Source organism: Bombyx mandarina, chromosome 01 (genome assembly GCF_030267445.1).
Source record: "Bombyx mandarina strain Sakado chromosome 01, ASM3026744v2".
Classification (NCBI taxonomy): Eukaryota; Metazoa; Arthropoda; class Insecta; order Lepidoptera; family Bombycidae; genus Bombyx; species Bombyx mandarina.
In genome coordinates, this window is record NC_143208.1 from 8,210,549 (window position 1) to 8,237,799 (window position 27,251).

General features: G+C 35.7%; 1 protein-coding gene and 1 long non-coding RNA gene across 2 annotated transcripts in view; one reads left to right on the forward strand and one right to left on the reverse strand.

Moving 5' to 3' along the window:
- The window catches only part of LOC149503485 (uncharacterized), a 222,868-nt gene that overhangs the window by 120,303 nt on the left and 75,314 nt on the right, over positions 1-27,251 (forward strand). The window lies entirely within an intron of this gene.
- Positions 2-27,169, reverse strand: twz (BTB/POZ domain-containing protein twz). The gene is made up of 5 exons (XM_028176401.2): positions 27,010-27,169; positions 7,178-7,341; positions 4,897-5,102; positions 2,017-2,171; positions 2-1,721 (listed from the first exon to the last, which is right to left on the reverse strand). The coding sequence occupies exons 2-4, from the start codon at positions 7,339-7,341 to the stop codon at positions 2,023-2,025; spliced, it is 519 nt and encodes a 172-aa protein (XP_028032202.1). The 5' UTR covers positions 27,010-27,169; the 3' UTR covers positions 2-1,721; positions 2,017-2,022.

A 27,251-nucleotide genomic window follows, 5' to 3' on the forward strand; every position in this document is an offset into this window, starting at 1 on the left:
GGTGTTTTATTTATATAATTCATTGATTATTACACTAGTCGCATTTGAAATTACATATCGTTTTCATAGATTTTAAATGTATTAAGCCTAATGTAAAGACGATTAAATGATTATACATTGTCAGTTATAGCATTCGTTAATTATTATTTGGCCATTTTTAGTTTATGTACGTTGTCTTCTGTTACTAATTTGTTTACTTAGATGAGGTCGATCTTTCGATATTTTGTCTCGGCATGGATTTAATGCCGACAACACACTGCCGGCGACCGAGCTATAGAGGTTAGCCGCGTGTGTACCGCCGGCTTTAGAGACCTCATGCTAAAGCCATAAAGCAATATTCAATATAAGACCGTTTACAAACAATTTCATTGTAAATTATTTAACTAAATACAAAAAAAATATATTCAAATGCTCCAGACGGATAACGTGCTATAAAAAATTTAATAATAAATGATTTGGCTTGAAACAATTCAGCAGCACAACAAAGTCACCATACAAAAAATTTACATAACAAACTATTATAACAACATCGTTAAAATCCCAAAATCAATGTCCATAACGCATTTCGTATAACAAATCTAATTACATACATATTTTTTTTCTAATTTACAATTTAATAGAGAGAAAAAAAACAATATCCGTTGAGTTCGTACAAACGAACGCTATTTAGGTACTAAATGCGTTTTTTTTTTACGATGTGGGAAATTTTAGAAAAACAATTGAAACCTTACAGAGTACATACGTCAGCTATAAAAAAAGGCGAACAGCTCTCGATAAAGTTTTAAATAAAACTACTTCTATGATTTAATGTCGTTTTCATTATTGTCGTTTTCAGCCAGGCCGTCTAACTTATGCTATAAATCCTTTTTTTGTTTTTTTTTTATGTTTGAGAGATTACTGGTGGCCCGGAGGCCTTTTTAGTTTTACCAGGACAGGTGGGCGAGCAAGGGCTCAGCCAGAAGGGGTGGGATTTGCTAATAGCTACCCGAGCGCTTCCAAAGGAGACCTAACAACTCAAGAGTAGCTGCTTCGCGAATGAATCTACTACCGGATCGGAATCGCGACCCGCTGAGAAGATCCGGTGAGAAACTCAACGGGCTGATGTTTAGGTTAGGTTGCACGTCTAACTCTTTGTCGAGTTCGACGAGTACGGTTACCGAGGCCCTATTCCTAGTGTTAGAGCTAGAGGTGTCTAATGCAAGGGTTATTGGATCTGATCGATACGTAAGGACGTGGTGATAAATCCTCTAGCGATTCAACGATTATGTCTATGTCGCCTGCAAATCGAAGGCGTGAGATGTACTTGCCGTTTAGTTTATTGCCCCGTTCCCTCCACGCGAGAGTCCTGGTGCAAGATGTCAGTTTTCATTTATCCTTAAAGTTAAATTTATACTGAATAAAGATTTTATGTTAGATTCACTGATATCATAGCAACACGAAAACGTAAGATATATATCGAGAGCTGTTACAATAACATCCAATTTATCTTATAAAACAACTCTTGTATTATAAGTACTATGTTAACAAAAGCATACAATTTGGAATGATATGAAGAAACTAACTAGTGACTTAAATAATGACTATACTACAGTCTACTTTGGAAAAGAGATTGGCGATTTTTTTTACGCCATTTTTACAAGTTCGTATACTACCCTCGGAAACTGATGTAATTACAAGCGGCGCCTTTTGAAGTCGTTAACCGCTTGCGAACGTTGTGGTTCCTGTAAAATGAATACATAGATTACAATAGAATAGAATTATTTTCATTGAACACTACAATTACAGCTACAGTGACAACGATATAGTTTGAAACAATGCGTTTTAAATAAATATATTCTACACCTTAGCGTTCAAAGTACTTAAATCAGTATTTGTAATTGATCTCGAAATTGATTAAAAATGAGTTGCCGCCACGCATACAACTGAATGTAATCGATAAAAGATATAGGTGGCAGCCCTACTCAATAGGAACAGTAGGGCTGTCACGTGTGAGGCTAGAAGAAAAGCAGCTATAACCTCTATTCATGACCATCGTTGCTGCAACCGGTCTCTTTCCTGCATGAGGAGCTCGGTCTCCTGCTTGAGGCGATCGCTGGCGTCGCTCAACCACTCGCACTCATGCTTCACCCCCTCACGCCCATGTTTCAGTTTCGACAAAGCGAACACCATGTCTGCAGTACATTAAACGGGCATCGTTTTAATTATCTTATAACATAGTTGCTGAATATTGACGAATGTTTGTTAATGATATTCTTAAGAAATTTTGAAACAGCGGTTAATGGGCCAAAGACACCTAATATGATTTTAAAATAATAATTAAATGTCATTAATTGTAAAAAATACCAATTACTATAAATATTAGATCAGGAATAAATATAAAAAAATTAAAAAAATAAAATTAAAGTGCACCCAAAACAAATGGTAAGTGTAGGTAGCGACTTGGCTCCCCCCTTAGCATTGCCGATGTCCATGAACGATTGTAACCATTCATCTACAGGGGGGCCGAATGCTTGCCTACAAGCGCAATAAAAAATATATCGGAAAAAATCATTAAGAATTATTTTTCTGTTCGCCATCGGTCAATAACTTTCTATAAGAGCTATCTAGAACAAGACGCAGCTATTCGACTAACAGGACATTCTGGATTCGAGTGAGTTCAAAACAGCCAACGGTATCAAATGTACTCTAGTAGTGTCTAGTCTAAAAGTGACGATTTTATGTTAGCTTACTACCACCACACTTATAGTCCACTCAAAACGTTAATTTAGCAACAGAAGGAATATCTATGAAACTTGGCTTCGCAAAGCAACGAACATAATTTCGCCCTGCATACATCAGTAACAAATGATAAGTATTTAATAAAATCTAAATTAATTTTACTCTAAAACCAACTGAAGTGTGATGAAAATGCTTCTGAAATAAAGACGAATGAGAATGTTCGTGATCTTGACAGCATGATATTCAGAATAAGAATAGTATAATATAAGAAAAGTATATCGGTAAAATAAAATCTATCAGAGAGCTCTGAAGATTTTTTCATATGACCCCAAAATCTATTTTCGAAATAACACCATCCGCCGCCGGAGTAAAGTTCATCCCTACCACTTGATAATGTGCAAGATTTTTGCCATAAACCGTATTCCGCTGTAGTGTGAAGTCCACTCCAGTACTTAGCACTATTATTCGTTGTTATTTCATTGGAATCATCGTCGATTGGCTTGGCTTGGTGGTACCCCGGCCATTCATGACCAACAGTAACTTAAACCACCAGGCGGGTCGTTGGTTTGTTTACGCATTAAAACTAAACGAATTGAACAGATCAGCTTCTAGCCCACCTGACGTGGCGCTATCAAAGTTTAGGCTAAATGGAAAAACCATAAAAGGCTCTTAAACTCTGCAATATGTCCGACAGCTAAAGATTCAAGATTCAACTTCAAGAATTAGGGAGGTAGGCATGAAAATAGGCAAGGATATTGCTTCCATATATGGACAAGAGTCTAAGTCTAGCTATAGATAAAAGAATCTAAGATGTCAATCCCTATATATTCTGATTAATAACCTAAATATTATGTTAATATCCAAGGTTGTACTGTATGCAGTATAGCATCATTAGAATTAGGTATCGCGCCTAGTCCTCAGTCTAATGTACAGCGGGTTGGAGATTTATGAATTTCATGATTGATAAAAAGATAAATAAATATACTTAAACTTAGCAAATGAGTACTGCTTTTAGCTTATGTTAAGGATTGGTCATACGAAACATTAAGTACCGTTAGTAAAAATTACAGTAAAAGCTCCTTATTTCCGCTTCTTTCATTCGTGTTTTCACTATTCGCGATTTAAAAAAATGCGACCCAATTCCTACATTCGCGGCTAAAGACTTCTGTATTCGCAGATCTAATCGGTATATCGATTGGTACATACATACACATTAATAAGGATTCCAATATATAGGTATGCAACCGAATATCCTTTGTAAACGTGCTTTTCCATATTCACGGTACATAAATCCCGCAAATTAGGAGCTTTTAATGTACACAAATAGAACATTTCGCATCATTTGAAATTCATCAACTCGATTGCAATAATGCGCCTTTTGACATCAGATCATCCAGATCAAAAAGCTATTTACTAACCCAAATTGATACATGAATTCATTTGACGTTTGATGTGATTTATCGCATAAATATACTAGTAAAGCTGATGGATTGATTTCAACACACAACAATGATAAGCATTTACTAAAAATATTAACATAGAATAAATTTCCATCTTTATGCCTAACTTTAAATATTGTAATATAATTTGTATTATAGTACAGCAGTCCGCTATACCTAAAACTAACAAAATTTTAAAACATAAAAATAAGTATTAGCTAAGGAGATATGGCTTTCAGTAAGCAGCAGTTACGCTGTATTCCTGGCATTGCATATGCCCATGGGCGACGGTAACTACCCAGATTAGGAGGACCGTTTGCTCGGGTACTTTTACAGTCACGTTACTTTAATTCTAATTTGGCGCAAGATTCAACCATTCGAGAAATCATTCGCTGTGTTACGCATATCTAAACGAATATCATCATTTACCCATGGAATCGATGTTCGTCCTATTGCTTACTTGTATTTTTTTAAATAGCGTCCCCAAATTAAAGTAACCTTAACTATTAAACGTCCCATGCTGGGCGCCAGTATTGTTTCACTAATCTACACGAGTGGATAGGATTATGTATGAAGATCGAATTATATATAAAATCTTGGCGGAGTATAAAACAAAATCGTAACTCTACTAACATTTAAATAAAAGTGAAATAAGGCAAAGTCGACTGTACGCTTGGTAAAAGAAAACTGACGATCTCTACTTATTGTATAAATTATTATTAAAACAAAAACAACTCACGATCTAGTTCGAAGTAGTGTGCCTCGTGTAGTAAGAGTTCCATATCGGGGAAATCGGTAGGCAGTAATAGTTTTTTATTACGCAAAAAGTTGAGAATGTGACGGAACATGCCACCGTCCCTGTCGATGAAATAATGCTGCTTCAGCGTATCCAGTACGATGGGAATGGTTCCGTTGAACATCTTGCCAAGGCGAGACTCCGGATAACTGAAAATGTTTCGTTACGATTTTAATTAATATATATATATATATTTTAGTATTCGTGACACACTATTGCCATTAACACGTTTATATAGCGGACACACTACCACGTCTATCGCATTTTGGCAAAATATTTAAGCCAGAAATAGGGTAAATATACGTATTCGTTCTTTATATACACAATAACTCGACTCGATTTTGTCTGTATGCAAACTTGACAGGATATTAAATTTCCCGTTCGAATTGAGGGAAGAGAAACGTGGAATTTTTCAGTTCATATTGAATCCCAACAACTAAATGAAGATTTAAGAGTCTAAATAATCATGATCGCATTTAAAATCGGTGTTTGCTATAATTAAAATCGTAACTGCCTGGCGAAGTTAACAATTGGTGGGTGTATATTTTAGTGCCCTCGAGCGAGATGATTAAAAGAGTGCGGGTGTATTGGGAACACAGCACGTCCCGCAAAGCCTGCGGCTACACCGCCCGTAGGCGCTTGGGCCCGACTAGCGGTCTCTCCATCGAGGAATAACACGCAGAGCGTAGATAAAACAAACTTATTTACAATCCAATCACACATTCATATAGCGTATTATATAATCTACTAGCTGTACCCGTCCACTTCGCTGGGCATTAAAAATTAACATTATTATTTCTCACCCCCACAAAGATTCTCATCATGAACGCCCCTAAAACTGGTGTAGGGAGTCCAACATTCATATAAATATTAGCCTATCCATTAAGTACATGTATTTTCTACATGAACACCAAGTTTCAAGTCAATCGGATGCATGGTTCAGTAGTTATAACGGAACATCCGTAAAAACCACTGTAGATTTATATATTAGTATAGATAATAAGGCAATCATTAGAGACATAAATTTTAAAACGATTCGTACGTTTTACCTTCAAGGTTCAAATTCGACAGCATTTCATTCTCATCTCAAATTTGGTATTTTCCATAGTATAATCTGTGCCTACAATACTGCTATCTATAATTCCGCTTTGGTACATTTTTTAAATTTTATTTCAGGAGTATTGATTAAAATTAGTTTGCAGTCAGATAACAGTTAAATTGAGTTTAGGATATCCTCCACGGGTCATGTAAAACAAACCTTCAAAAGAGTTATTTGATTGACTGTTTTCAGGAATTTTTATTTGATCCCCAATAATAATAATATTATGATCACAAGACCGAGTTCGCGATGGGAGTCAGAGTTATTATTAAAGATATATGGTAATTTGGAGTCGGGGTATATTTTTCCTGATCTCGCACGACGTATAAAATACTAACAAGCGGAATTAAAAGATGTAAATAGTAAATTTTGATGTCTAAATTATTAATAATATTTAATTTGATGTCTAAATTATTAATATAATTTTTATAAAAAAAGGCTACGAGTACATTGTATTCAGAAAAATGCACGGTTACTATTATTATTATTATTATTTTTATTGCCCTTGTAGGCAGACGCGCATACGGCCCACCTGGTGGTGAGTGGTTACCGTCGCCCATGGACTTCAGCAATGCCAGGGGCAGAGCCAAGCCGCTGCCTACCGCTAATAACTAATAAACAAATGTTGCTCTTAAGAGTATTGCGGCGACACTTATCTACTTATTTACATGTATTTCTTTAATCTAGCAAAATTAAATATTTAGACGTATGTTTTTAACACAAATAGAGTCGTCTTATGTCATGGCCCGATTTAAAAGGCTGGTACACTGCCATCTGTCGAACAGTTATATAAACTCTATACTTCCTGCACCTCTACAAAAACTGAATTTGGAATTCTGTAAGACACGTTTTTACTCATTTACTTCAAGGAACATTCATACATAGATTTCAGTTTATTTAAAAAAGTAATCGTTTTTCTTCCTATTGCTTACGTCTAGTAATCACTCAATAACGGGTGAGCGATGAGCGCGTTTGCCCATCTGCAGCCATATGAAATATGAATATAGAATGTTTTCAATGTAGTAAAAACATAGCACATATTGAATGGCATAAGGCTACCATCTGGAAGCAGTTGTATAGCATACATCTTTAGTTTTGTCTAATATATTCTAATATATTACTTACGCAGTTAGGGTTTCCAGAGAAGATGTGTAGATAGTTCCGCCGACATCAATATGTACCGGTGCGTTATACTTCGTAGTCGCTGCAACTCTAGGGATGCCGGGAATTGGCTTCTTTTCCATCGAGCTACCATCGGGCTGGGGACTTCCTGGTTTAATTGGCAACATCTGAAATAAGTTATTACCATTATTTTAGGGTTAAATGGTTATTGAAGCCTATACAAACTCCAAAAGTCCTCAACAACGTCGAGAAATAAGGCCGAAATCTCTAGCCACCGTTTTAGTCTTAATTTTGATACCAAATGATAGTATTAACTTTTTTAACCAATATATGTTGAGAGCCTGAAAATGCATAAATGTATTTTGTAGGTTATAGTCTGTGGACACGAGTTTGTGATCCGCCAGCGTGGGAGCATCCTGCAATCGGCGACCTACTGCCGGCGCTCTCACGAAACACCGCATCAGTAACTCATAACCACAATTTAACGAAATACCGGCGTGCAAATGTGAAATCCAATGAGGATAATCACGTTCTAGTACTGGTTGCATCTTTCTACAAATTTAAGTTGATATTGTACTTTGTTTTTACATTTACAAATCGCCGATCGATAATCGATATCGATATTAATCGATTATTATAATATTGTTTTGTTCTTAATTAAAATTGATGCTAAAAAATAATGTCGCATCTCTAATGACATAATCCATAATAATATGGCTATGTACAAAAAAATAAAAGCTACGGCGATTACAGTGCAATTTGTGACGTCATAGATGGCATTTTTGTCTTGATGGTCTTTTTTCATTGACAAACGCCTCTAAAGTATTGACATTTGCAAAGTTGTTAAATGATGCAGTGCTTGAACCGCCGCAGGCACCCACCGGACCAAGTCCAACTTCAATTATTTTTTATCTCTTGAATGCATCTCCGGTGCAGTCGTCTGGTGGCGACCTATCTTGACAACTTTACACCTAGCGCCCTATTCAACAGAAGAAAACCTTTTTATGAAGAGAATATCTTTCATTCGTGCCTACGAAATCATAAATTAATATCTCAAAGAATTATATTTAATATCAAAATGAATTTATTGCATTTTAACAAACGAATTGCTAGGCAATGAATTTGAGTGTTTTATTGTACTTATCGAGTGTACTGATTTCGTACTAAATAGTTCCAATTTTTGATTGAATGACACGACCGAGGCTTATTACCATTTCAGAAATTGAACGTAAGCGTTCGCGTACGAAAAACGAAATTAATTCCAGAGAGCCCATAAATTGACAAGACACAGTTTCAACACAGGTTGCCGTGCGATAGAACCAGTTGTAAAATCCGGTAGCGATATTCCGCTACTGTATTGAGGTAAGGTAGCAGGCCGCTAGAGGGTGTGACGTCGCAAGACCAAGCCACCACTCTTACCTGTCTGGTTTCATTATAAACATGCCGCGGGGTGTTTGCCTGCTCCGCGACAACCCGAATACCTATACCTAATCATTGAAAACGAGTCAGTCCAATAAACACGAGTGATTTAAGCATTATCGGCGCGCGGAAATTCAATCCTATTTTTTTTTATTTTTTTGCAAAATCGTTTGTCTGATTAAAAAAGAAGTTTATTCTGTTGATACTACTTATTTCAATGGTTATCTGCTTATACGATTATGAATTGATGATAACGAGAGGTATTGCTTCGGTTTTACTATTATCAAGTACCCGGCATTCGTCCTTTAGCATATTACTTAAGTAAATTGATTGTGCAATAATTCAAAATAATTTAAAGTCTATCATTTTACTTAGTAAAAATGCATTATGCAAAGCATGCAATTGTTGATCTCTGTTAGTAAAAAACTTGCTTAACGTGCTTAGTACTTATTAATTATGAAAACTCTTTTTAAGAAAAATGTATTCATAACCTGTTCATATTCCAAGACGTTTACTGAAATAATTTTCAAAATCACGGCTGTTATTGCATTTTTTATCAAACTTTATTTATGTATGTATAGCGCATTTCTATGTACTGTTCTAATAATCTCCAGGGCACATAGAAATAAATAAATATGATCGTATTCGTACTTTAAAATAATTACTTACTGTTATTTCATTAAGCATAATATTCTATTTAATATAACTAGCGTCGATGATACGACGACTGGGTCCACATGTTCATTGTAAATACAGTTTTTTGCGTGAAGCATACCTACATTTTTCCTCATTATTACTCTTATTTTTAAAAGATTTGTACCGCATGGCAAAATATTTGAAAACCCTCGAATAAAATTAAACGGATAGATATCACCATTCTGCCTATCTCTACCACGAAGCAAACATGTGTTTCGGTCTAGGAATAGAACGGGAATACTACGATACAATTATAATTATATATAATATAATTTATATCAAATGTCACAAGATGGGTGGTTCTCATTACGGTGAGTATAGACTCCACTAACCACTCAACATCTACTTAGTAAACATTTTATTAAATTAGAACAAGCTCATTGACAGAATAATATTGGTCCTTATATAAGTTAAGTAACTACGAGTAATCATCATGAGTTAAGAGCGGAGAACTAAACGTACGCGGAAGTATTCGCTTAGCCGAATACGAAGGAATAAATAATCTTTACAACGCATCGCATTTTTCACAACTCGAAACAAAACGCGAGGCGGAGACGAAGCCCGAAGCGATCGTGCGCCCCTACAGTCTCTGGTGAGCCCGCGGTCCCACCACCGAGATACTCTAACAAAGAACGGCACACACACACTCCTTATTACGAATAGATACTTTTTTTATTGCTAAATGGATGGACGAGCTCGCAGCCCACCTGGTTTTAAGTGGTTACCGGAGCCCATAGACATTTACAACGTAAATGCGCCACCCACCTTGAAATATAAGTTCTAAGGTCTCAGTATAGTTAAAACGGCTGTACCACCCTTCACGCCGAAACGCTTTACTGCTTCACGGCAGAAATAGGCTACTTCACGTTCTACGTTTTGAACTACGTTAAATTTAATTGAAAACGATTAAATATAATCTTACTTGTATTGCATTATTTTAGGTAAATACTTCAATCACATCCAACTAAACTTACCTACACTTTAAGCAGGAAGTCAGTGAAAATTCCAAATGTACGGTACGGGTGTTTGTAAGTCAGTAGACGCAATCTATCACCAGGCTGGAGATTCGATGTCTAAGTCTCAAATGTATTGTAAAACAACTCATCCGTTATCAATTAAGATAACTTTTACCATCTACCAACTATGAATCAAATAGAACACAAATATTTAATTCACTAAAAGAGTTGCTTAACAACTGACAAAAATGCCTTTTGCAATAAAACCGCAAAGGCGATAACCAAACTGTTCGACAATAAACACAAAATTAAACTTTTGACCAATATCGTGTGAATTATCAACGATACCTATACGATTTATAATCAAATAAACATATTACGCTGTGCCACGGGACCAGACTTTCATTTGCTGTCGGATTCCGTATCTCAATGAAAGATATTTTGTATTAAAGGTCTGCAAACGTATGTTCTTGTTTCGTTTTTGTTTCCGTCGTCGATAAATAGTGTTAAACGTGAAATATATAATTATACGTATTTCCACTGATATAACTGACTAATGTCATGTTTGACTGTGTGAGCGCACGCAGTATTCTTTTCTAAACATATGATAGTAATGTAGATTTAACGCGGCCTTACAAGAAACATGAACTATCCTCAACAACTTAACGATCGAATAATAAATGAAGCTAACTGGACAAACATATGTACTTGTACAAAAAAACTAGACCATAGACGACCTAAAAAATTTGTGGTGGCCTGAAGAATATAACGCTGGATTTAATCGTAGCTAGCGATGCGATGGCACTGTTCAAATACGGCAGGCACATATCAACTTTTCAAATGGAATGTGTACCATACTTACACAAGTTCTCGTATTACTTCCATGACGAAGGATCGCCGCCGAGGTTTAAAGATGAAATCCGCAAAAATAAAATTTACGTAATACGTAATGTTATACAATTTTGTACTAAGGCGTTTAGGTGCCCGCGCTACTTTTGCGAGCGTGCCTTTTTCTGATGCGAAGCCACCGGCTTCTGGCAGTTCCGGCTTCAAGTATGGGACAGCCTTTTTACCATACAGTTGACACTTACACCTCAAGTTCCACGACTGATGACGGAATTTATATCGAGATGTCTATAGGCCTCAGTAACGTCTTAAAACGGGTGGGCCATTACAACATTCGCCCAACAACAACGCAATATAAAAAAAAGTGCACTCTCTATGAAACTGATGAGATTCTCTGTTCAATACCCCATGAGATAAAACGAAAATACTAAATGTTAAATATTTAACAAAATACACGAAACGTTACAAAATTAACCAGACCGACGACCAGTTTTAATAAAGCTATTGACTATTTAAACAGAGATATGGAAATCCGGTGCGTCTAATATAACGTGTGGAATTTACGAAATCGAATTTCTCACCGATACGAATGTAATGTCTAGTACGCAGGTTGCCAGTGCACACCTTGGGATTAGTATAATCGTGATTGAAACTACTCTATCCGGTGGAATTAAACGAATTTCATAAAAAAATACATTTTTATTTGTGAACAAAAAGTCTTTCAAACGCCACCTATTTCTCACATTTATAATATCATCCCAGAAACCTTCATTGAGGTAAGAACAAAATCTCTATACAACTTAATAAACAAAGTGAGCGAATACGAACAAATGTTTTGTTTAAACTATATTAGACGTGAAATAGAAATCGCAATTAAAACGTAATCTGAATCACTTAGATGTCGATTATGTTAGCTATATAATATAATATATGGATTTTTTTAAAGGTACAAGTGTAGACCGTTTTTGCTTGATTATACTCATGCTAGGATCTTATATTTAATAATCTCCTTTAAAAAGTCTGTTCAAAGAAGGCGTGGTGCTTGCGGCATAGCCTTAGGATAAACTGGCCCTTCTATTCGTATTGTAATTACTAGCTCAAGGCGATCTCTTCCAACCCCGACTTCGTTTGAGGATAGAAAAATGCGCTTCACAGTCAACAGAAAAATTAACTTGAAGAGTAATAATTAATATTTTCCGTTAATAAAAAAATATGTACATAACCCTTTTATATTATATATATTTTAACCCTTTTATTACGCTTCTTTTAAATATTTAGACTTGAATTGAGTGAAAGTTTGTGTGTGTTTAACAAAGATTTTAAGTTGCCGTCAGCAGCCACTGGTTTGCAAGGGCATGAGCAAAATGCCTACAGTAGGGTGAACTTTATGTTACCCCTATTATATACTGAATAAAATCAAAAAGGCTATTTTTTGTAATTTATGAAATACAAGTTTGAAATTTCATGGGTATTGTAAAATAATATGCCATTTTCAAAAACAAACGATGAAATACATTTTCGCTTATCATTTTAATCTGTATCTCGCCAAAATGATACTTTAGTATACGACGTAATTTCACGAATGGCAGCAACGAGCAAACAAAAGTTTCACCAGGTAAATACTTAGATACGATTCTGTGACTAATTTAACCAAATACACACACCGCGATATGAGCTCTGAAAAAACTACACAAAAATTCGGTGTTTCGCTCATACAAAAATTTCGAAGTAAGCAGAGAACAAGAGTTATTGACGTATACCGACACAATAGAATGGTCGTAACACAATGTCGAGGCCGTCGGCGAAGCCCCAGGCCGCAGCGCCCTTCCCGTTTATCAATAGTTTATGTTTGCGCCCGCGGCCGCTCTATGCTTAAGCCACTTCCCACTAGACTATGAGCAGAGCTTTACCTATAGCTTCACATCAAAGCAAATTTAATACGTCGTCAAACATCAATAGTGTTTTCCTTGGATGTTTAAATATACAGTTCAGTATTCAGTCAGTTCACTCAATAACTATTCAGTTTATTGTCGCCATGTCTTTAGCAGGCTTATGAGATTCTTTATTTAGATTCTTTATCTTATGAAGGTCAATATAGGAACAATCAAAACAAGCTTTGATTACGCCTGCTCGTATTTAGTACGCATAAGGACTACTAATACATACCTAGTATAATATTATAGTAGACCCAAGTTTCTTGTCAATTTCAAAGAAAACTGTGAGTCGTATAATTGCCACTTTTAAAGTATTTACGAGATGGAATTCATCAGAAAATTGATGTATTTTACGAAACAGTTTGCGAGTATTGCTTAGTTCTACTAGTAACTAAGAAATGCATCTGTGACCACCGCAGGCAATTAACTATATTTTATGAGGCCTAACTTCAGTATAACCTTGACTACTTTCATTTGACAGATATTCTTCAACTCTTCATGCAGTGTTTCACGTCTTGGTCTTATGCAAATAAAACACATAAATCGTTTATTTTAAAAAACTCTTATAGTAGAAAACTATGTATTATAAAGTATTTACTTAAAATGTTTACTTTATATAATAGATCTATATAGTATAGACCTCACTTTATACTAGAAGAATATATTTTGGAAGAAAGAAAAGTAATCATAATTAATGAAGAAATATATATTTCAATAGGTTTTGTATAGAGATGGAGAAATTTGCTTTTTTCATCTTGTATCCTAGCGTATACATCAATCGTTTATAAAACACCGGGTGTCATGCAATTTAGACCAAGGGCTGTTCAAAATTACCAGATTTTCAATAATAGTTCAGAATAGTTAAAAGACAAAATTTTAGCAATGGGCAATGACATACTAGGATTAGGTGGTTTAGGACCTCTTGAGAGTCCGCGCGGGTAGGTACCACCACCCTACCTATTTCTGCCGTGAAGCAGTAATGCGTTTCGATTTGAAGGGCGGGCAGCCGTTGTAACTATACTTGAGACCTTAGAAGTTATATCTCAAGGTGGGTGGCGCATTTAAGTTGTAGATGTCTATGGGCTCCAGTAATCACTTAACACCAAGTGGGCTGTGAGCTCGTCCACCCACCTAAGCAATAAATAAAAAATACTACGTATGAAATTAACGCTATTTAGGCTACAAGGCTATAAGGCTACAAGAGGCTACAAAACTTAAAAAAAAAAACACAATAAATTTTAAGCCTCATCCTATTTATTATGCATTCCAATATTTTTGTCAATGCCTATAAGAAGCAAGTTAACACATATTTAAGCTAACAGTGAGTTTCTACATAAATTTGCAAACTGATGTTTTATGGTAATTGAGATTCTGTACGACATTAGAATTATTTAGTGAAGTAGGTACGATACGAGTTTTAGTTGTATACTTAGAAACATTTTTACTCGGTATTTTGAAAACGGATTTATTTTTAAATAGGATATATTATTATGTCTTTTTAATTTATTGTTTGAAAGCATATGTTGTAAATCGTGAATATGCAAATGATATTAAATTTTGTATTGAGAGGGTGTATGAATAAGTTGGGTAGCAGCAGCCGCGGTCTCGCCTCAGGCGTATAGCCGCCGGCGGACCACGCCGCCTCCGCCGATGACGCGAAGGCATACCTAGCAGTGCTTCAGATACCTCGAGCAACTTTACCCGAGGCGTTCATCTGCAGAACAATCATTTTGAAAATTATTCCGAAACTGCCTTAAGCATTCAAGTCTGAATCATTGCCAACGTTCAACTCACCAGTGCCTTAGGCTTTTAGATAGATAAATCCAAATGTGAATCATAAAAAAGCGATCGTTAGGTACTAAATATGTAACTTCATAATAAATTTTCGTATGTTTAAAAAGTTTACTCGTACAATCATAATGTTGGAACGGAAACATTTTTAAAGATCGCTTCATTGCACCATTGAAATCTTCATTGCAATTAAAATCTTACCGTAAAACGTGAATGAAAGATCCGTTGTGAAAAAATAAATGACTGAAAACTGAAACGGTGCTATAGCCTCGGGGTAGCGAGCCAGTAACGTCATACGATAAATAAGTATTTACCGCCGCAGTCAGAGGTTTTATAATGTACGAACCACGCTCGGTGCGCCCATCGCTTTAGGCCAGCGGGTTGGAGCCTACAGCAATTTTGTTGATGTTGAAGTTGATGCCACACGCGAATACATTTTGATGTATACTTTTCGTACTGTAATATTTACATAGTTCCGTTCGAAATTCCTGCGCGCTCTGTTGTTTTCTGATTAAGTTCGATGCGGGAACATAGACTATGTACGTACATATAGCATTACCTCATCTTTCAGCCTTTTCGTGTGGCTACACAGGTTACAGAACAAACATTCAAAAAAAAAGTCAATACTAAACCTAAACTAGTTGCGTTTTTGTAAAGTTTGTTTCGAAGAAACTTATGTAATCAATGCATTGGATTAAATATTCTAGCTGACTGACTAATTCGTCAACGCAAAGACTAAATCACTGGAACTACAAACTTGAAATAATATAAATAGTATGTGTATAATTACAGTAATTAATGTCCTTTTAAGACAAAATCCTGAATCAACCGCGCGGAAACGGGGCGAGTCGCCAGCAATATTTAATTTATTTTTTACGAATTAGATTTAGTTAGGGTTTATAAAATTTAGATTCTAAAGTTTAAAAACCGACGTTTCTTTAATTAATTAGTAATGAATAAAAAAAAACTGGTATAATTAACAATAAAAAATTGACAAATATGAACCACAGAACCTGACAACTGATAACCGTGTACTTCGTAAAAATAGAGATGATGTAAATCAATATTTTTACGTAAATCATTATCTGATCAAATCTCGGCAGCATACAATGTCAATTATATATAATTTTTTTATAGGTAACGACTGGAGAATTCTTTGGAATATCTGAATTTTTGAAACCGGTACACTTAACTGAACACTTCAAGTTTTAACAATGTAAATTGAGTGCTTTTTACTTTCTTCCATTGAAATAACACATCGTCGGTACGAATGGTTATGAAATAAACAAAGTAAATTTTAATTAAAATTAAAACATCACGGAGGTCGCTTGAGCGGACTTTATTAAATATGGATCTGTCCCGCGGTTAAGCTCGCGTTAAATATGTAATTATAATGAAACATTTGGTATCCCTGAAAGTGGGCAAACGGTGATTATACAGGCATGCTCCGCCGCCTCATCACGATTTTATTGGCCACTAGAGCCCGGTGCTTCAAGTGCCATTTTAAGCCAACCAATTCCCAACCAAGCAGACACCAATGGAGAAGGAGATCCTTACGCGGAAGTGGCATTGAATTGGTCTCATATTGAGGAAGACCGATACCTACCTATCAATGAGAGCACTGACCTGGAAAGTGTCTGGCAAAAGGAAGAGAGGCCGCCCCAGAACAACTTGGCGTCGCTCGGTGTAGCAGGAGCTAAGGGTCTTGGGCATGACGTGGGAGGCGTTAGAACAGACTGCCCAAGACCGAGGTAAATGGAAAGATTTGATTCGAGCCCTACAACCCAGCAGAGGGTAATAGGAAAGAATGATGATTTTGATGAATTCCCAACCAATTCCCTTACCGCTTCCCGAACCGCAACAATAGGTAGTCATAATCGGTAAAGATCAGTTTTGTCTTGCTGCAGAAAGTGTTTCCAGTATTATCTCAATCAGCTTGCCAGACTGCCGGCGGTGAGATGACAATATTTACTCGCTTAAACCGGCAATGACATAAGCAACGTTACACGCGGTAAAGAAAAAGCCACATTTGAATTTACAAAAAGTAGCCTTGAATTAAATAAGTGTGTGGCTAAACGGAAGGTCAGAATTCAGGATATTAATAGGGAACAAAAATATGGTTTGCTGACGAACTGAATGAAAAATAGCGAGGGACGCTGTTAAAATGTTAATTGTATATTAATAATAGTGTTTTATTTGTAATCGTTTATTAGCAGAGCGTGTTTATTTTGTATATTTTATACTCTCAAATTAACATATTTAAACAATGCGGTGGTCAATACAATATTCAGAGATGCAAGACAATAATACACCGAAAATAATGTGCATATTACATATTATGTATATACAAATTGTCAATTGTTTGAATCGTCTATCACTTATTTATAGCACAGCATAGCCTTAGTTTGAGTAGTATGTAGTTTGAGCATCTCGCTATAGCATTACGTATTGTTTCATCGACGTTACTGTCAAAACTCTAACAAAGCAAACGAACAGAAACAATTATCTTATACTAATATATAAATCTACAGTTGTTTTTACGGATGTTCCGTTATAACTACTGAACCATGCATCCGATTAACTTGAAACTTGGTATCCCTGTAGAAAATACATTCACTTAATGGATAGGCTAATATTTATATGAGTGTTGGACTCCCTACACTAGTTGCGGGGGCATTAATGATGAGAATCTTTGTGGGGTTGAGAAATAATAATGTTAATTTTAAATGCCCAGCGAAGCGGACGGGTACAACTATACAGTCTATAATAATTTTAATGTTTGTACATTAAAAAGTACTTTTGTTTGTCCGCGTAGAATAAATTAGATTTCGATGAATTTTGACCATTAGACGAACACTAGTTTAAATTAACAAAATAAAAAATTAGGATATAGCTGTGGCGCAGTTGTTAGCGCTCTTGACTGGTAGGCTCGATCTTGGGTCGTGGGTTCGATTCACTCGCAAACAATCGTATAGTGAACAAGTTTGTTTGGCCTCTATCTGGGTGTTTAATACCTAAATATTTATATACTTCTACGTATACAACTGTACATATATTAATATAGACCAACACCAGTTGATATTGCCAATAATAAAATTCTCGATGCGCTTCTAAACCTCTAATCTGACTGAGATGAAACTAACTAGGTACCGTTACTGTTATTATTGACAGTTCAAAGATTTCTGTCATAGTACTATAAAAGTTCAAGAGTATCCTTCAATATACCGTCTAGTGCTGTAATGTTCCGATTCGCGATTAAACTAAGCTTGAAAATTGTAATTTTCGAGACATAAACTGTCTTTAGAGGCCTGGATCCATGTATTTTTCTTATTAAAGTAATCCGAGTATTGTGAAGACATATTAATTTTATATTTGACGTAAGGTTATAATCTAATTATTTTTGACCCTTATCACTTTTCAGCACAACTATGCCAGCGTCAGGCTGTGAAGATATATCCACAAACAAGGTTCAAAACAATAAATTATCCCGAAATATTTTAGTATTTCGAAAACATGACATTTTGTTTTAATGGTAAAATTTATTGTAAAGCTTGCTACCCTAATTTGTAATTTATTGTTTGTATGCGTGTTTCATGTGTGTTCTGCTAAATTCATTGATCCGAATAAAAGTGATATGTTCGGTTCTTGTTGGTATTTCTTGAACCGCGTTTTTTTCTTTTTTTTTTTTTTTTTAGATGGGTGGACGAGCTCTCAGCCCACCTGGTGTAAAGTGGTTACTGGAGCCCATAGACATCCACAACGTAAATGCGCCACCCACCTTGAGATATAAGTTCTAAGACCTCAAGTATAGTTACAAGCGTTTGATGTAAAAGCATCAGTAAATTCAACATACGACCAGCATGCTTGTTAAAAATGTTATTTTTGATACCCCCCACTTGACCGTTGTGTTCAACACTTATTAAAGAACCCGAATATCATAAACCACTACCTAACATGAAACGTGGTGTCGAAGGTATCAATCAGTTCTATAGCATAACGAACCTTCACAACCAAACAAGTTGAATATAAACATTAATTTAATACAAACTTCTAAAATCTTTTCAATAATTTACGCATAAAGAGGAATGACACCTAAAGAGGTCGCTTACAGAACATAATAAATTAAACAATAATAATTTAGGGGGACAAAGTGATGCGTTGTCTCTTTCGACTGATACGTGTTGCAAATTTATTAAAATACTAGCGACCCGCCCTCGCTTCGCTTCGGAAACATTAAAACACACATGAAACCAAAAAAATTTTTTTTTTTTTTTAAAAAGTAGCCTATGTTCATCAGGGACAATGTCGGCTTCTAATGGAAAAAGAATTTTTCAAATCGGTCCAGTAGTTTCGGAGCCTATTCGAAACAAACAAACAAACAAATCTTTCCTCTTTATAATATTAGTATAGATTTTGCTGCCGATTGGATTCGTAATCAAAACAATTTTATGTGCAATACATAGTATCGCTATCAGTGTCATGACTTCTGATTTTTGACTGACGTTTCAGATTTCTATTTTTATACAGTAGGTATGTTAAAACACTTGCAGGCCTAATAATGGCGGAAAACTTCCTAAACTCATCATTAACTATTAAAAGTATTTAGTTATAGTATTATTTTTTTACATTACATTTTATTTCTACTTAAACATTTACAACACGCTTCTTTACATGATTTCGAATGTATGTTTTTATTAAATCTTAATGGAATAAATATTCATATATATGAATCCAGATAATAAGAAATTTTGAAGATTAACATATAGTATACCTATGCAGTATCGTAGTTATAATAACTCGAATAACGTGGTCGACTTTCAAATATCCTGTTTAAATTTCCCTCGAAGCTTTTAATACAAACTTTTACTATATTCATTTAGGAAATTAATAAATATTTTTAAAAACGAAGCACGTATGTACAGACATAAATTTATTGCGAAAAAACAAAAAAAGATTATTCATAAAGTCTTTCACACTACCTACATTACATAGCTTGTAGTCAACTAAGTTTCTCGATTCCGGGAATACAATCCGGTGGTAGATTCAGCACACCACTGCCCTTGCTAGAGCTAGTGTTAGCAAATTCGTCAGGCTGAACTCCGTAAGCTCGCCCTACACGTTCGGCGAAGCTGGCATAGCCCCCCGAGGTTACCAGCATAGATAGGCATAAACATAGCTTGTAGTTAAATTACCACAAAAGCTGGTATTCTGCCCAGCCACTCGAATCAACTGAAATCATAATACGCGCTGAGCTGTACATGAATTCTATGCTACAAACATACATATCCATACGAAATAATGTAAGCTAATCAACATTTTAACAGAGATAATATATGTAATATTTGAATGCCTTTTTCTTAATTATTTCTTTATTTTTATTGCTCAGGTGGGTAGACAAGCCCACGGCCGACCTGGTGTTAAATGGTTACTGGAGCCCATAGACACTACATCGTAAACGCCGCTACCCACCTTACGATATGAGTTCTAAGGTCTCAGTTTTTACAGTACAACAGCTACCCCACCCTTCAAATCGAAACGCATTACTGCATCACGGCAGAAATAGGCGCAGAGTGGTAGTACCTACCCGTGCGAAGTCACAAGACGTCCTACCACGAGTAATTACGCAAATTTTAATTTTAATAAAACGTGCTCAATTTTATGTAGGTTTTCTTGATTTTTCTCTTAAATTTTGCTGATTAGTTTTTATTTAAGTACAGGAAAGTATTTAGGAAATTCAGTATTTTAGGAAATAATAAATTACGTAAAATAAAAAAAAATCGTGATTCAAATTATCAATTAAAATTAATATAACAAAATATGTCTCTTTATTTTTGTTTGACAACATAAAATTACATAGAAATAGAAATAATTACAAAATATACACTACTCGCTTGTGTATACGACTGTCGCGCCTGCGCACGTCTCATTTAACGGTTTTATTCCACGCACTTTTTCTTACGGTTTTACTATCACATTTTTTTTCAGTTCGGTCGCGCAGCAAAATCCCTATCTCCTCCAAGCCAGCCGTAAGGAACTTCGTTCCAAAAAAATTGGTACCTGCCTGCGGGATTCGAACACCGGTGCATCGCTATATACGAATGCATCGGACGTCTTATCCTTTAGGCCACCACGACTTCCAGATACGAATAATTCACTTTACGTACGCTGTTATCAAAAAATTCATGTTGTAACTAACGGCGGATATCGAAGAACATGATCAAAACCTCAATCGTGCTAACGACATTTTCAACATCAGTTTGGATAAACAAGTTCGGGACAACAACATTCGGAGCACCAGTCGACCGTGTATAAAACAATCGCTTGGTGAAATATATTCCTTTAGTAATTTCCCGCCAGAAAGAAGAAATATTTTTTCTCCTACCTACGCCGAAGCTTCGGTTTTCGTCCCGCTGCACAGGGAAGAAAGTGTAACTTTTCCTCCCGCTGTGCAGGGAAGTAAGTGTAACTTTTTCTCCCTGGGTACAAATGCGCATGCGCGTTAGTGTCTACGTCTGCTCTCACGCACCTAAAATTCTCCGCCATTGTTGTGCTCGGGTAATTTGCAATATTGTGTTTAGTGTAAAAGTTAAATAAACAAAAGGCAATAAAATTTAATAGTGAAGTATTAAACAAAGATGAGTTTATCAGACAGTTCTTATTCAATTAGTAGTAGTTTATTTAAAAATTAAAAAACAATTAAATTGTTTTTTTATGAGTACGAGGGGGCCCCGCCCCCTTGTCCGCGACCAGGGCTTAGCCCCTGGACCCCGGCTCGGTACTCCACGAACTTTCGACCTGGTAGGAGAAAAAATAGTATGTGCACCGCGGGAGAAAAGTTGGACATTTCCTCCCGCGTGTAAAACTGCCACCCGAGCCGAAGGCGAGCACAATGTACTAATCAAAAACGACAGTGCAATAAATTCATTTCGAATCACTTATTACTTTTATTATTACCGGTCGATGCACATAAGTACAAAACGAGGGCACATGCCCCTAGTGCCAGGAAGAACAACATACTAATTTGTTTATATTCATACTGTATTTATTTAATGTCTATTAAGGTATTAATAATAATACAAACAGTGTCTTCAATCTACGGATACTAGTCTTATATCATCTTATCATAGATACGTTGTGAGTCCGCACCGTACCCGCTGCGAAGGAATCATACGTACCCAGTTTAAATAACGCAAGAGCCGCTAAAAGATACAATTTTTTTTAATGAAGGCTTACTGTTGGCCCGTGGCCTTTGCAGCTTCACCAGGACAGGTAGACGAGCAAAGGCTCAGCCAAGAGGGGGTGGGATTTGCTAACAGCTGCCCAAGCGCCTCCAAAGGAAAACTTAATAACTCAAGGGCAACTGCTTAGCAAATAAAACTACTGCTAGAATCGCGAACCTCTTAGAAAATCCGGCGAGAAACTCAATGGGCTGATGTATGGGTTAGGTTGCACGTCGAACGCTTTGCCCAGTTGGACGAGTACGGTTACCAGAGTCCCTAAGTCTGCTCCTAGAGCTGAAGGTACCTAACGCAACATTTATTGGAACTAATGGATCCGTAAGGACTGTTAAAGGATACAATTTCGATCACTTTCTCTCAAGATGGTTGCTTGCGTTCCCGCTGTAGAATTATCAGTAGTACAACTATTGTACCAAAGCGAAACTTTTTCAAAATACGCAATCAAACCGTGAAGCCCGCTTACGGTCATGTCAAGATTGTCAACGGCACAATCCGCTATTTACTCACACAGTCGTGCGAGAGCTACCGCGAAATTTAGCATTCCTATTCTAGCTACAGGAGTAACATCTTTTGAATAATTTAACTAGATCTCGAGTCTCAAAGCGAAGGAACCCTATGGTTCGGGTATTAATGAACACTGCTCTAACGTATTCACACCAAACGTAATCAAGAACAGTCTAGATTCATTGAATAATTGTTTATTGCTGCCATAAAATCATTAAATTTGAAGCTTTTTGTTGTTTTTGTAATTAAACGCTAAAAATAAGAAATGTTTCTTTTGAATTGATTGCATATACGATTGAGAGGCATGAGGCATGAAATCTCACTCTCAATTGTATGGTATAGTTTAATAACCCTTTATGTACCCTAATTACACTAACTATAATATATTTTAGCGGATTTGATTTTTACGACACGATGTTATTATTTCATCATGGAAATAATTATTTTATTAATAATAAAAAAAATTATTAGGTTCCCGCCTGTAGGATTCGAACATCGACCTAGTCACTTCGTCGATACGAGTACACCGGACGTCTTACGATTTAGGCCACTCAGATCGTTGAAAATAAAAAACTTTGTACGGCTTTATTAAGTAGACAGTCATAAATAATCGCTCGAGCGATAGCTTTCTTTGGAACACTATCTATCTGGTGTCAGGTTATCGGAACTCAAAAAGATCACCTTGAAGCGTCGCATAAGACAATTTAATTAGAATAACAGCTATCCCATTAAATTAATTGCAACGTTTCCCGAAAACACATTATTAAAACCCGTGTATCTTCAAAAAACGCCCTCTACCACAATTAAAACACTTGGACTCATAAAATATACATTTATAAATGTAGTAATTCCCAACCGCTTAGCAATTAAAAGGATCAACAGTTTACAGCATTCATTTTTGTTGTCACCGACCAAAACTGGTTCGATTATAGAATAAAATAATTACTGGGTTCACTTATTCAGCACATAGGTTAGTGTGTATTCTCTATTGTCATTCATGAACAAAGATAATGAACTATAAAAATAGATAGTTATTATTAATAATATATAGCATCTGTGAACATAATATACATAAATATATAAAAAAATTGTAATTATGAATTATTACAATGTGCCGATGATATCCTTTATATTATGCTTCCTACACTTGAGTTTCAAATCTCACTACATATATGATATCTCACATTCACAATATAATGTGTTGACCAAAAATGTCAAACGTTTTTTTATTGTTTCGACCAATTACTGGTGGTGGGACGCTTGTGAGTCCGCACGGGTAGGTACCACCTCCCTGCCTATTTCTGCCGTGAGGCAGTATGCGTTTCGTTTTGAAGGGTAGACTGTGCATGTGTTTATATTTTTACCTATTACACATAAAAAAGAAGCAGTAAAATTTTGGTTATTCCCATATATTGCGTGTTAATAATGCATAATGTAATTTTCTAAATATTTTCTAACAGAAATCTCGTTATCGTATTGTAAAATATCGTATTATAAGATTTAGAGAAGGGTTACCCTTATAAGAAGGGTTAGATACATGTAATACATTATAGTTTTAATACCAGAAGTGCACGTAACGACATTACGTGTGGAAAGCCTTCATAGAAAGAGAATTAAGGGATTCATAGGAGATCGAGCAGCAACTTTCTCTGAGTTTTTACTTGCATACCAGCCGCATTGACTAGTGGCAGGGTGGTTTGTTTCTTTCACTGATAAGTACTTGAGAAATAAGCAGTCCATTTGTACATAAATTTCCTATTACTCTGTACTATGTCTTCTTTTTTGTGTGTACATAAATAAATAAATAAAATAAAATACTTTTTGGCTAATACTGCCGAAAGGTAATCCTTTGAAGACTGAGACAGAGACTCAGAGACTGGGCCAGACTTATTTTAAGAAACACCCTATTCCTAAATGATCCACCCATCTCCTACATGTATTAACTAGTTTTGGAGCATCATTTCTGAAATTTCCAAATAGTAGCGTGAAAATATTAAATAATAAATAATACAATACGACATATAATAACAATAATACATGATATTTAATGAAGTTGAATGCATGTATAAACGTTAGTCGAAACAAAAGTATGTACCTAGTCAGGTCATAAATTCTGTCACATGTTTAATGTAAAATAATTGAAACAAGTTTATTCATTATGTAACCATTCATATACCAAAATGAACTTAACAAAACATAGATTCTTATGACACTAAAGTTTATTCAAAATTACCTCCGTGATTTTGAATACAGGCCTTCAATCTGCGCGGCCAGTCGTCTATCGCAGCAGGAACGAGGTCCATGTCAATATCGGCGGCTGCCTTAATCAATTATGTCTTGAGTGACTCCAAATTGGGATGAGGCTTTGAGCACGCCTTTTCCTCCAAGTGTTGCCATATCTTGTAATCTAACGGATTCAAATCTGGACTGGAGGAGGGCCAGTCTTCGTGCCGAATGAAGTCGATTTCACGCGCCGCCGGCCAGTCTTGTGTGCTCTTCGCTCTATGAGCTGGCGCCGAATCTTGTTGGAATACCCAGTGCCTGTTATTGAACATGGTATGAGAAACAGGTTCCACAAGGTTCATCAGGACTGTATTTTGATACACAACTGCATTCGTTTTTACACCTTTCTCACAATAATGTACCTCTGTTAAGCCCCAATAAGAAACTCCCAACCATACCATGAGCGAGAATGGAAAATGACCTCGTTGGACACGCGGAATACGGTTGCTCACTTCTTCACTACTGTGTGCGTACACCTTATCATTTTGTTTGTTGTAGCTCTCTTCTACGGTAAAAATTTTTTCTACCTAAAAATGAATTTCCCGATATTTTTTTCCCGCGTACCGCTTCAACAAAGCGCGGCATCTCTTCAGTCTCAGGTCCATTAGACGAGCATTCAAACGATGTCCTGTTTTTCTTCGATATGCCCGAAGCCCTAAGTCTTCATTTAACACCCTTTTCACCGTGGTTCTGCTTAACCCCATCTGAAGGGTCAACAGTTGCTGCTTACGTTTGGGATTTCTTTGAATTCGCGCCTTCACAGCTTTTATCACTGCTGGAGTCCTAACAGACCGAGGGCGACCACTTCTTGACCTGTCATCTACACTAGAGTCTTCATTCTATCGTTTGATGGTACGATAAACGAATCTTTCGGTTATATTCAAATTTTTCAGTATGTTAAAAATTTGAATTGGCGCGTAAGCGCAACGATGCAACGCAATAACTGCAACACGGTCTTCTTTAAGCGTCCACTCCACTATTTAAAAATGAGTAAAATTCTAAAAGTATACATTTTTATTTTCATGAACAATTCGAAATTCGAATTCAATAAACTTTTTTGTGGCCAGCATTCTAAAAGAAAAGTTTTTACTGTGTGACAATACTTATGACCTGACTAGGTATAAGCATATAACTAAAATATTTTTTTGGCGAGACCAATGCGAGCCTCGTTATTTTAATAAACTCATTTTTTTTCTATACGATGATAACGCTTCTTGAAACTTTTTCAATAAAACACAGAACCACGTTTTTCGTTCAACCCTAAATATTACCGCCCTTGAAATTCCGTTGCCCTAGGCTTAAACTCCTGGTGCCGGTAGTGCAAAACCAACACCCGGAACAACGGTTCAATAATAAGTACCATTGAAAATTCATTTTCATGTCTCAAGGTGACTGTATGATGTCTATGGCTCAAAGGTAATGAAAATACTGCTTCTGTCATTTGTTATTAGTGAATTCTAAATTTAATAAAAAAAAACATGACGTTCTTTAAAAAGACTGTAAACATATTTAGTGTCGCGTGTGTAAAAAAAATTCCTAAGGAAAATACATTCAGAGACAAAACAAAAAAAACATTATAAAATAAAGCAACTGCAAAAAAAAATGTTCTTCAATCTAGATTTATCAGATTAAAAACTGGTAGGTACGTCGCTTACTTTCAAAACATCAAAAACTAATTGAGTATCTCCGGATTAGCCCCGGAATCGAAAAACCTAATTATATTCTGGTAGATCAAATTAAGGTACCGAGTCGTAGCAACTTTATCTAATGTAGAGTTTCAAATAAAAAAACGTACTGAGAATTTTTTCTGAAGGTTTTTTCGGACGTTACCTAAATCAAAGTGTGCCGTTGAAAAAAGTGTGCTGTTTCATGTTTGTATTTTAAAGCTTAGAAATTACAAGTTTACCTAATACTAATTTAATAGTACTAATTGAAAAAAATATAATACAAATGTAAAAAGTTGTTTTTGCATGGAATATAGTAAAATGTACACAGTCTTAAATAAAAAGAAAGTATGAGAAAGTAAAGCGTACATAATATTATGTCTTAAAACTTATTTAATAGACATAATTCAGATTACCTATGTACTAAAAATAAAATAAAAAACAAATAGTATTTGTTAGTAGTAACTTTCTTAACATTAGATATTTATAATAAAAATTTCTTACCTTGAATAGAGGATAAATTTTGATGAGTTGCGCTTAAATTGGCGGCAAATAATACGCAAACGCGACGCAGCCACACGCAACTGAACCTCCGAGAAACTTGATACGAGTTCAAATGAGAGTGAGTGAGTGAACTGATTGAATACCAAGTCGCTAGTTTCAAGTGTTGCCAGTTGATAGAATGGAAAATACGTTATAGACAAGAAATAGGAACCAAAGCAACATGATTAACGAATTTAGATTAT